The following is a 12,320-nucleotide window of genomic DNA, read 5'->3' on the forward strand; positions in this document are numbered from 1 at the left end:
ACACATGTATATATATATTTTTATTCTCAGTAGAGAGTTTTAGTTTGCTTACCAACAACACATAGCTTAAGACCTACCCCTTCATTCATAGCAGCATACATATTACTGAGACGTCTCTTAAGAAGACCTCCTAAACCTGAAACTTAAACATTCAATTAAAAATTAATATGACTTTCAGGCCTACTTGCACGTGAAATCCATTGAAGCCCAGCTGCTGCGAGGCGGTGCCAAGCTGGCTGTCAGATGCACACCGTGCTTGATCAGACTCATTGCTGACAGGAGCTTCATCCAAGGTCTCATTTCTGCAGCCATAAGGAAAAAAGATGTCTACATTAGGTTGGCAGGAATTTAACCATTAGAGCAGGTTTTTTACTCACGGTGTTTTCTCCTTGGTATTACGTGATGGGTGGAATGCAGAGGATTTTGCTCTGTGTTTTAATGAAGACCTGTGGCAATGACAGAAACTGTCATTCAAGGATTTCCAAGACCTACGAGAATGACTTGGCTTGAAGGATTGTGCGTCCAAACACACGGATTACCCAATAAAATCTATTACTTTCCTGGTGCTCATCGGTCCTAGTCCTATGAATCAAGAGCTCCGTTGGGTAATCCCGCGTCTTAATTATACTTTGGTGACATGTATGGATTTGAAAGATTCTTCAGGATTATTTTGACCACAAAGTGCTCTGGTGCTGGATGGCTGTTCAGATAGCTCTGCCTCACTTTCCCTTTGTTTAAGCATTGTGCAAGGAAATATTTGCAATGCGCAAGAAGATGCAGGGGTCATAGGAACAATCCTGAATGTGGGACAGATTTTCAGAGAGTTATGCCATAAGCAGTACTTGTGAGAAGAGCCCAAAGCCCAGGCAGCCTGCATGACAGCAGCAACCTTGCTGCTCAGGGCCAGGCACTGTTTTGGCATCAGAATATTCCATTGCTATTCCCATCTCTTATCCCCAAAGCATGGGAACCAAGGCATAGAGCTGAGGATGTTAGGCTATATTAGAAAAAACAGCCTCAAAAGGTAGTCTAATATGTCTTACTCAATGAGCAATTCTCCCGTTTTAGGTGTGGAAGCAGGCAACGATACCTTCTCTCTAATGCCCATACTTACAGGTGAGGCGAGAGAAGACGTGTTGCCCTAGAAGCCCCAGCAAGTTCCATACATAAAACTGCATTACAATTTTTGGTAGCTGGATGTTGCCACAGGGCAAAATGAGGAATGAAGCTGTCGGCTTAGGGGCAGCAAACGAAAGCCTGGTGAGGACTGGAAGCCAATGTAACTTAGAGTCTGTCATCTCAATGGCCAATCCTTTGAAAGACTTGTTGCTATAGATTTGGGTTGGCTTTACCTGTGATATTCCTTCCTGCATCTCTGCTTTCAGCTGTAGTTAAGACTATAGTAACTAGCCTATACACGTTACTGGACAGTAGGATTACTGTTGTTTTCAATGTATTACACCATCAGGCAAGCTGTTGGGACAGAACAGCTGGACAAGTTGGAGCTAGCCTCCTCCCAATTAGCCGCTCGGTGGCTCTGCTTCTCAGTTAAAAACTCACATCTCTCCAGTTTTACGTTTGTACTTGCTTGTTTCAGCTAACAGGAGAAGGTCCAGAGTACAGATCTGGTGGCCAGCAGCTCTGGAGTTATATGCGGGATCATCTCCCTTATACCCCATTGCATGTTGAACTGCTTTTCTGTTTTCACTTAGGAAAACGTGGACACCACCATTCACCTGCATTACAAGTATCACTTGTACGAGGCTTTGAAGAGGTGGTACAGCATACTCCGGTAACTGGTGTTTACTTTATACAGTGTACCGGCCCATCAAGCAAAAATAAATTAACATTTTAAAACTAATTCACAAATTAGTTTTAATCTACTTCTCACAAACGCTGCTACTGGCAAAGGACTGTGAGGATGCCTGGTCCTTCGGGCTCCTCACCAGCCTGGCAGTCTTTTCTAGCAGCTCGCACATACTGCACACTGTGACGGCTATGCTGTGTGGCACAGATTTTCCCAGTCAAGGTTCATTTGGAGCTGATTTGTTAGCATTGCAGTGCTTCAGAAATACTCAGCTTTCCCTTTCCCAGAAGGCTATTCTGTCAGAGAAGGAAAAAGAAGGGAGAAAAGAAAGGGGGAAACTAGCCAAGCAGCAACAAAGGAGGCGAGCAAAGCCACAGCACGCTCCTCAAGGGGCTGCAGGCACTGCTGTGCATGCATCAGAGAGGACAAATTACTCCACCAGCAGTGAGATCCCGAACACTTTGAAACAGTTACATGCACACAAATTACAGCGTGCTTGCTGACCACATGAACAAAATACAGTGTGTTTGCTGTCTCCATATTATTCCATGCAGCCAAAGTTAGCTTTGCACCTCTGACCTGTAATTCCTATTACGGTACAGCTCCTGTTTTACAGGTGCAAATACACATCATGCCACTTCATTAATTCCACAGCCATGTCCCACCCTAGCTCTTGTCCCCCCCTTCCATGAAAGACCAGGACTTGGATTTCACTTGCTTTCAGCAGTGAATGCAGCAGTCCCGGTCAGGAAAAAAAGGAGAAAAGCTGGCATGCACACAGCAGTAAGGGGTTAGCTGCAGCTGCAGTTTTTTAAAAGGCCAGATTTGGGCAGCTTTCTGCTTTCTGCTATGTCCATTGTGAGGACAATGCCAGTTTCCAAGTATATGACAAATCTACACTGGAGCATGGGACACACGCACACTAACTGGCCAGTTCTGATCCTACTAGCAGCCTAGAAGTGAGCTCAAGCTATTTATCTTTCTTCTTGGACAGCTTTTACAGTCTTTGTCAAGTTCTTTGCAGCTACAACTAAACTCCTTCATCCAGCTGGGGCAGAACTAGTTCAAGCGAACTAGAGAGGGGAGCAGATACATATTCCTATTCTAAACAAAATAGCCCTTCAACAAAATAATTCATCTTCAAATAAGACAGAGGCGTTTATTCCCTAGCGTCACTCAAAGACACACTATATAGAACCATTTTTGATGAAACCAAGACGGTTCAAGTCAAGAATGGAAAACACTGGGGTTGGCAAAACAAATTATCAGAGGAAAAATCAGTCTCGGGGAATTGCTGGAGATCTCAAATATATGTAGCTCCATATTTAATATTAAAAACCTCAAGATCTCAGTTATACTATACCTAGTATTCATATCAGTGCAAACCCCAGCACAAATCCAAAACCAGAACAAAGACTGCTATTGTCCTCAAATTAACCCATAAGAGCTATTGGTTGGCCACAGTATATTGTAAACAGACCAAAAAGGTGCAGTACATTTTCAGTAGCTAGCCTGGGCTAGTAAGACTTTTTTTTTTTTTTACTATTGCTAGTCTGCAGAAAGGTACTTTCTGTTCCTGAGGATTAGTGTAATCAGCTACAGCAGAAGTCAGACCAACAATTTAAACTTTGGAGTGAATCTTTTTAAACACCTAATGCTAGCTGTTTTGGCTGTATTGTTCTGATTTGTGGGGGAAGGACCTTCCTGCATTACAATATAAATTCATTTTATAGAGATACACAGGGAAAACAGAATATACGATAAGCATCAGAAAGTGCATCGGAGGGATCATTCCTCAGGTTTTCTTAGTAGTGCGGAGCTTAGCTCTTCTCTGCTCTGCACATCATCTCAATAGACTGTGCCTTTCAAGTTTGTTCATCATTGATTGGATGGAGGGAGTGGTTTAAGGATAAGAGAAAAATTATGGAGATTTTTGGGTAATCCTCCAAAGGTATTCGCCAGGGTGACAGCCACTCCCCCATCACGCGATGCAGCTGCCCTCATCCCTACCCAGCCCTCCAAGGACAAATGGCTGGCGAGTCAGGTGCTGGTTAGATCATCACCAACACCTACAGTTTCGAAAGGAGAGATCAAAAAGGAGATTATGGTTGTAGGTGGAGACGCAGGAAACACGAGGCTACCTTCAACTACCTCTTACTACTTGCTATCAGCTAGTCTGTATCTGAGTTTCTTATCCCACCAACTCACCCTACCACAGACAGGCGGGTCACTTTAATTCGCCAGTTAAACCCTTACCCCTTGTAAAGCCCATTACAGAACATAGAGCTGCTCTAACAACCAACCAGCATCTATCATCTTCCTCACTCCTGATCACAGCATTTCTCCCTGTACAGGAGGAATAGGAGCCTTCATCCCACTGTGCCTTTAAAGACCCATGGCCACACACTGCGCACGGAGGCAAGCACTTCATTCTTTCAGTCTTCCTTTTCCTTCCACTTCACTAGAATCCAAATTTCTTCCTTAGAACTTAGATTCTTTTGACTTGTTAGCCATCCTTGCTTGGACATTTAAAAACTCCTGCTTAATAGCCCTTCTACTTGACAAACATACAGAGTTCCCTTAGAGCTCCTTAGGGACCTCTCTCAGCCCTTTGGACCTCTCTCATATTACCATCACAGATTTCCACCTGGATTTTCCAGGAGAATTTACTACTCCCTATTTAGCACTCCCTAATTACTTGCAAACTTTACTTCTCTTGCTCAAGCAAGGGAAATTTTTCGTATACCTCCTCCTTTTCCCAAAGTGCCTCGCTGTCAAAGCTCAGATCTAGTTCTTCTTGGGTATCATGGGAGCTGTAGTCCTCTGAAAACTGAGACCGTGATGGGCTTGTCCCCGTCCTGAAGCTGTAGAACAGTTTGTCCCTATCCACAAATAAGGATGTTAAACTTCACCTTTGCACAGAATGGACTGAAGTATTTTTCAGTCAAAGATACCACACGGGATATAGCTCACAGATTCAGTTCAAATGGTGAAAGCTAGAGGAAACATGTATTTGTTAATAATGGTATGAGAAATCTAAGCACACTGTATAATTAATACTATTGCAAAATATTACTCAGAGGAGTAAAAGCAGCAAGGAAGCTGAATGTTACATCTAAAGCACCAAGAGAGCAACCGCGGTAGGTGGTTTGGTGGGAAAGGGTAGCCAAGGAGAAAGCTCACTAGAAGAAGGAGCTGTTTGATTTGAACAAGGCTGGATGCCTGGAGGCTGGGGCAGAACTCAGACAAGAGGAAAGTAAAACCATCAGCATATTCAGTAATATTTGCAATTTAACAGTTACAGGACTAATTAAGACCCACAGCCACAGGAAACCTGAGTCTACCTCTTAAGAACAACACCCCAGATATTTAATATGCCACAATGGAGGATAGCTGGATTATCATTTCCAAAAGTAGAGCAGCAATTTCTCACAATATTAAAGCCAAATAAAGCTAGTGCCAGCATTTACCAGTTATTGGTTTGACATTGTTGGGGATGTGCTCCTAAATTGCTTTGGGTTCTTGAACTGGGCCCTTAGAGTTTTTTGAGTTACATAGCAGATGATAGGTGACATGAGTAGTACCTGAAAGGCCTCTTTTCAAAGCACAGGGAAGGGACGCTGGTGGGACAGAAGAGAAATATACCACAGACCCCTCAGACACAACCTTGTTTAACAGCACAGCCTGCACAGGCTGGTATTACACTAATTTCTTCATTTGACACAAGCACCTTGAAGTTTGTGGTTACTTTTCCAAAGGAACAAGATGCCAGAAAGCACCCAAACAGCTCTATATGCTAATACGTTTGAGCTACGTGGCTCAGAGCACAATACAGACGTAATAGCACAGCACCAAAGATTGATGAGCCTTGGCTTTTACCCATTTTTGCATAATTCTTGACTGCATTCTTCCAGTCTCCTGGATAACTGTGCCGTCTGCAAGCTGCAGCAGAAGCGAGCCTGGCCCAGGCAGCCAAGACAAATGATTCTTTGTAGCTCATTGCAGTGTTGTTAAAGCTGGAACAAATTTCATTAACTAGCAATCAGAGACAAAAATACAAGTAATGAGCTATTTTCTACTTAGAAAACAACGATACTGAATGCTTGCTCTTGAATGTAAGTTGTGATACACAAGGCAAGCTGAAGAAAATACCCAGAGGAACACGCACAAAGACTTTAACCAGAAAGTTTCATGCAGCGAAAGTACCCACAGGGCCTGTTTCTCCTTTGCACAATGTATTTTCATGGGTGCGGCCCTGACTTCCCCAGCTCAGGGAAGATGAGCGCCCGGGCAGGGAAGCGCCAGGGCAGGTCACGCGCAGGGAGGGAGGAACTCCGCGGCAGCACACATGGAGAGCCGGGCGAGAGGGAACGATGCCAAAGGCCACCCAGCTCTTGGAGCAAATCATTCATTTCTTCAATTCCCTCCCCGTCAGTGTGGTAAAGGGCACTTGTGAATGGGTTTTGGACCCGAGCTGGTAACTCTTCCCTACGGTTTTGCAAAGCCAATTTAAATGTTATTGACCCAGCCTTCCATCTCCTTCTCAGCTTAACAGTTAACCAGAGGAGTTGGGGTTTTGAAAGCTTTCTTGAGAGTAAAGCCTGCACTAGAACAATTTCACTGCTCTTGAGTTAGTCTGCATTAACGACATTTACATTTTGACCAGGGTCTTTAATAAGAATTCAAATATAACTGTTGGGGTTTTTAAATATATATTTAAAAAATTAGAGCCATCCAAATTATGCAGGGCAGCACATCTTCTGTGTTTATTTTTATTCCTAATCTAGACTTTACATCAGCTGTCCTCATGGTTTGGTAGTGTGAAGTACTGGAAGCCTACCAATACATATATATAAAACTTCCTTTTTGGTTCCCATTGGTAGAAGGACAGATTCTTTTTCTCTTCAAGTCACTAAAAAGTCGCCGTGTGGGCTAATTCAAGACAAATGTGAACACGATATCTGAACAACGGATGTGAGGCTGTGTTTGAAGGAAGTATGCTGAAAAGGACTGTGTCCTAGGGGTCTTCACTAGGAGAGAGTGCTGGCAACCACTTGGAGAAAGGATTCTGTTACTGCTGTGGTATTTTGGGCTCCAGACTGCAATGTTTAGAATGTGCTCTGCTCAGACGGTTATGGGAGCAGCCCCTCCACCATGGCAACTAACATATGGCTTTGCATTGTTGCTAATAATCACACAACAGAAAGAAAAAGAAGTAAAAAGGAGGACATCCTTGCATACACAGACTATGGAAGTCTATGACTGCATTCTGCAAGGCTGTAACTAGAAGTTATAAATTGCTATATTGCATATTTTCACTTCTCATCTAATTGAAAAAAACAGTGTATACAGTTTTTGCAGATAGTCCATCTATTTTGCTGAACTACCTAGAGCTCAAGGATGCCGTTTAGTCCTAGCTGGGTACGAGCACAAAAAAAGGCCAGGGGAAATTGGCTCTTGATATAATTGTTTTTGTCAGGTATGGATGAGTATCTTTTTTGCAAGGCCACAGCACCCCCTTTCCATATTAATGGATCTTTTGCCACAAAGGCAGAAGAAATATAAGACACATTTGCTCACAAACTGCCAGGAAGGTTGCAGAATTTTGCAGGGTTAGCAGCACAGCCCTTAGCCTGCTGTTTGGCTTCCAGACGCATCACTTTTAGCAATTTATAAGGGACCGATGCACTTGATCGGTAGTTGATTCCATCCTCAGCACCGGACACTGAGCTGGTTATGGGAGGAGGGACAGGCTGTGCACAGGTGAAGCCCACGGGGGACTTTTCAGCCATACTTCAACTGAAGGTATCCTGTGCCCTCGCAACAAGGCTCAGCCTCACAGGAGAGACACCAGGAGAATACCAGTGCGCAGCTCTGCCTGAACCTATCCCCATCCACCTTACGTGTTCTGGAAAGGAAGAAACCCTCTGAAACTAAAGACACCCTGCTCCAACCTCTCCTTTACATACCCAAATACACCTGCTCCGCTGCCCCTGCAGCAGATGGCAATTTGTGTCAATGCCAGCCCACTGCAATGGGGTCCAGTATAGACTGAGAGACCTGAATACGCTGTGCCAAGAGAGACTGTAATCACTGTCACCGGAGCACAGCAACAGATTGGGAAGGGGAGTATTGTTGTCTTCATTTTACGCAGAGTGGGCTGAGATACAGCAACATGTAGGGTGTTCTGTCTTTGATTAAAAGACTAGTGATTATACACAAAAATAGCTGCTGATCTTAAAATTCTAGGAAGCACTGATTACATTGTGCCAAAGGAATAAAGAAATCCTAAAGAGTCACACCAGAAGCGTATTATAAATTTTTCTCTCTTGCTTTCTGTTCTCTTACTTGGAAGGCTTCTGTTATCCAGCTAGAGTTGACAGAGGTGGCCGAGGGCACATCACAGGCCATGGACTGCGAAGGGCGAGCAGCCCAATGACCTGCCCACAAACAGTCCTGACTTGGAGATTCTTTATCCAATTTTCTCTCATAACGACAAACAGACCTGAAAAAATAGTAGGATCAATTCACTAACCAAAGAAGGGCTAAAGCAATAATGATAAATTCAATTCCAGTATGTATTACCTTGTGCAGTACAGATTTAGTATACAGGTATTAATTTGAATTTTGGATAGCTTATCTGAATTGCATCTTCAAACCTTTTCGATAGTCACTAATCTTTGTTACTAAAAATCATTGGATTGCTTATTTAGGTGTCATGCATACAATAAGAAAAGAAAAGATACTAAAGAACTAGAAGAGAAGATACTAAAGTACTCACTTTATTTGCAAATCCCTCCAGTGACTCAGGTTTTATAAATCTGAAAATTAGTTTTATTTATGCATAATAAAAATTAATTTCTAAATTGAAGGCAATAAGCAAACCCATACAATTCTTAGACCATGTGGTGTTTACTCCTCTTCCGTTTCCTTCAGCTTTATCTTCCTGATTTGTCATTTCTAGCATCGAATTATTTGTAGTCATATCAACAGCAGATTTACGTGGGTAAAATTTGCACACCAAAAAATCAGTAACCTCATAGTGAGTTCCATTTGTATTGATGGCACTGACAGTCATGAACTCCTACTCCGATTATTTTTAGTTACTTTACAGGCTGCGGTAAAGCAGCGAGCCCAGCTGCGCAATTGAGACGCTGTTCTTCAGGTAACTAAAATAAGGGTGTCTTCGCCCTTTTGGGGGACAGCCGTACATCTGCACAGAAAGCAGCTCCACCGCTAAGGGCGGCGCGAGAGCGGGGCGCAGGCTGCAGGGCTGGGGGGCTGCAGGCTGTGGGGCCGGGGGTCCGGCACCACCTCTTGCTTGGCAGCGGGCACGGGTGCTTCTTACAACCGCGGCATGGGCAGCAAACCGAGAGATAGGTCATCTGTTGCGCTGGCTAATGCTAGCTCCGAGAGGTGTACGTTTAAATAAATATTTGATATTGTCCAGGAAATACAGAGGGGTTTGCGTGTATGTTTCTCTGCTAAGCTAGCCCTCTACGCGCAGTTGCGGGAATACAGCGGGTGCACGGACTTTCCTTAGTTCTCTTCTCCTGAGCCTAGCTCCGACCAGCATTTGGCCGAGAAGACAGCTCTGGAGAAGAAACCCGGTTTAGTGATCAGTGAGGTCACGGGAGACTCACCAATGTCTGCAGGATAGAAAGGGTGACGGGAGGACGGAGGATGTGGGAGGACAGGGACAGCGCAGGGCTGGCGGGAGGGTTGTCATCGTTAAAAAAGCAGCACCCATGCCCAGCGTAGGGACTGCTGCCCAGGTTTTGATGTGCCTGCTGAACACCTGTGTATGGCACCCGTGAAGAGGACTGAGCGATCAGAGCCCGAGCAAGGAGCAGGACGCCTCGGAACCGCCACAGCAGGAGCAAAACCCCGGCTGCCAGAGCGGCACAGCGCGCTGGCTCAGGCCGTGGTCCCCTGGAGCGTCCCACAGGCCCTGCACCAAACAGGGGCAACCAGGTGGGCGAAGCGCGGCTGTCACCACCCACAGGGCTGCCTGTGCCTGTCTGCTGACAGAGGACGGAAAACTCATCTTTATGGGGGGGAGAGTGTTTTTCCCCAAACAGCGCTCCGCCGCGTCCTCTCAGGACGTGCTCTTGAAAGCGACCTACGAGTAATTCTTCCAAAAATACACCTAGGAAATGAGGTAACTCTGCCAGGCACTAAAGCCCCACGAATTCACTGCATCTAAAACCGATCACTGTATCCCTGCTAACACCCCTCCTGCTGCCCCGCCGGCCGCAGACCCAGCCTGGACGATGGGCAGTCCTGTGCACGCGGCTTCATCGCCTGCTTCTGGCCAGGCCTACGGCCGCCCCCGCCGCTCCGGCGGCCGCCGGCTGTCACCGCGCTGGCAGCCGCGGGCGAGAGCAGCGGGGCCGGGCCTGGCCGTGCCACCGCCCCCCGGGCAGGCAGCGGGGCGGGCGCGGCTGGAGCCGGCGGCGGCGCTGGGGGCGGCTGCCCGAGCCCGCGGCCGGCGGCGGAGGGGCGGCGGCGGCGGCGGCAGGATGGTGGGTGAGCGGGCGGCGGCAGGATGGTGGGTGAGCGAGCGGGGCGGGGGGGCGGGCGGGCCCGGGGGCTCCCCCCCCGGCCGGGCCGCCGGGACCCGCAGGGTCGGGGGGGCAACGCGGGCCCTCGTCCAGCCGCCGGCGGTGCCAGGCTGCCCGCGGGGGAGGCGGCGGGGGGCGAGTCGGGACAGACAGCGCCCGTCGGGGACGAACGGGCGCCCCCGGCCCGAGAGACCAGGCGGCTGAGAGCCTCCTGCCTGCCGTGCCGGGGGCAGGACGCTAACCCGCATCGCTTCGGGGGACTCGGACCACAGCATCCTGCGTGGATGTGATCCTGTCGCTGCTGTGACGGCGCTACTTACGGCTACTCCCTTAGCATCCCTTTCCCCCCATCTCCGGCGTCCGGTTTGTCAGCCCTAACGCAAAAAAATAGCAGGCACGGCAAAGCCGAACTTACCTCCTGATGCTGCAGCTGTGCGTGGCTGCTGTTCCAGCCGCCGCGGGGGACGCGCTCCGGGCTGCACGCGTGGCGCAACGCATCCCTGACCTGGGCTCTCCGGGTCCTTATCTGCAAAACAGGATTGAATGTGTTTGCTCTGGTTTACTGAACGCTTGTGAAATGCCGAGATAAAGGCTATGCTGTTTGCGGAAAGACAATGGCTGTCAAGCCTTATTACTTTCTCTTCTGCAATATAAAATTAGCAGTGGAATCTTAAATACAAAAAGGTGGCATGTTTGGGCGGCACTTTGAAAATCAGTACGTCTTTTCCACGTTCATCTATTTGCTTTTGCAGTATGGATTTATAAATACGTGCCTGAAGTCTTTGGTGGTTGAAAAGTACGGTGAAGAAACATGGGAAAAATTAAGGTAATGTGTTCCCAATACACGTAGTGTGTTGAAAGAAAACGGTCAGGCATTTAGCAGCAGAGGATTCTAATTTCTCACTGGTAAATGGCAGCTGATCTACGTATCTCAAGTAATTGTTAGAAGTAACTAGCAGGACAAATGCAAGAGTTTCTTACCTTGTAACACTTCATAGTCTGATACTAATTTGTCCCAATTAATTTGTTATATAGATAATTAAGGATGACATTCAGTCTTTTAGACGATTGTGCAATAGACTCGCTGGCTCACTGGGACAATATCGAGAAGTAATTACACTGAAAAGATGTCATCCTTGGTATGAAGTCAGTTTAATTCCAGTACTTTCAGAAAAGCAGCTAAATGTATAATCTTCTCTGGTTTTGTCTTTACTTTATGAGCTATGTGGTATTTTCCAAGGTATAAAGATATATAAATGATACTGAGATATATACACATTATAGCCATTGAAGCCAATATAAAAAATGAGCAAGTTTTTGGTCAAGTCTGTGGAGACCCAAGAGCCTGATATTGTGGCCACATTGAGCAACAAGCCAGTAGACCAGAAGACAAACAAAGATTCCACTTGCTCTGGCACCCCACAGTATGATGCCATAATCCTTGAAAGAGTGCCATAATACCGTAACATGAACCAGCAGAAATGGAGAGGTGGACACCACCGTTCAGCCATGTTAAAGCAACACTCTTAAACCATTAGGGGAAGTAGTGTGTTCCAACGTAACGCTTGAAGGAGGTTAAGGAGTTGGTTAACAGCAAACAGTGCTTAATTAATGCCAGTTGAGTCACCCAAGCATGTTATATTTACAGCACTGCTGAGACAAGAATATTGTCTTCTCTGTTGCAGACTGCAGGCCGGTGTCCAGGATTCTTTCTTGACTTTCGAGGTTTACAAAGATGAGATCACAATGCAGCTCATCGATGAAGCCTGCAAAATATTGGGTATGCATCACCGTGCCTCAAAAATGAACCAACCTGGGTCACCTGCAGCCCAGGTTTTAGTCTCCTGCGCTCTTTGGAATGCCCTCCCTATGTTGCAGATTTTCTGCGTTCACTCTTAATCCACCTGACAGCATTTCAAGAACTTCCAAGCCCTTCTTATTCATTAAGG

At 46.4% G+C, this 12,320-nt stretch overlaps 1 protein-coding gene and 1 long non-coding RNA gene across 3 annotated transcripts in view; one reads left to right on the top strand and one right to left on the bottom strand.

Annotated features, from left to right (window-relative positions):
• On the bottom strand, positions 1 to 10,874 carry LOC128149299 (uncharacterized). Its single transcript, XR_008237599.1, has 2 exons — positions 10,787 to 10,874; positions 1 to 302 (listed from the first exon to the last, which is right to left on the bottom strand). It is a non-coding gene; the product is annotated as an uncharacterized LOC128149299 (long non-coding RNA).
• Positions 10,262 to 12,320, top strand: part of LOC128149297 (guanylate cyclase soluble subunit beta-2-like) — a 22,572-nt gene continuing 20,513 nt past the window's right edge. The window contains exons 1-3 of one of the 2 annotated variants that reach the window (XM_052804329.1): positions 10,262 to 10,332; positions 11,124 to 11,197; positions 12,057 to 12,151. In XM_052804329.1, coding sequence (XP_052660289.1) covers positions 10,330 to 10,332; positions 11,124 to 11,197; positions 12,057 to 12,151 — 172 coding nt within the window. In that variant the 5' untranslated portion in view covers positions 10,262 to 10,329. Of the gene's footprint in view, positions 10,333 to 11,028; positions 11,198 to 12,056; positions 12,152 to 12,320 lie in introns of those variants that run through there. The other variant, XM_052804328.1, reaches the window with a different exon arrangement.

Source organism: Harpia harpyja, chromosome 12 (genome assembly GCF_026419915.1).
Source record: "Harpia harpyja isolate bHarHar1 chromosome 12, bHarHar1 primary haplotype, whole genome shotgun sequence".
Taxonomy (NCBI): Eukaryota; Metazoa; Chordata; class Aves; order Accipitriformes; family Accipitridae; genus Harpia; species Harpia harpyja.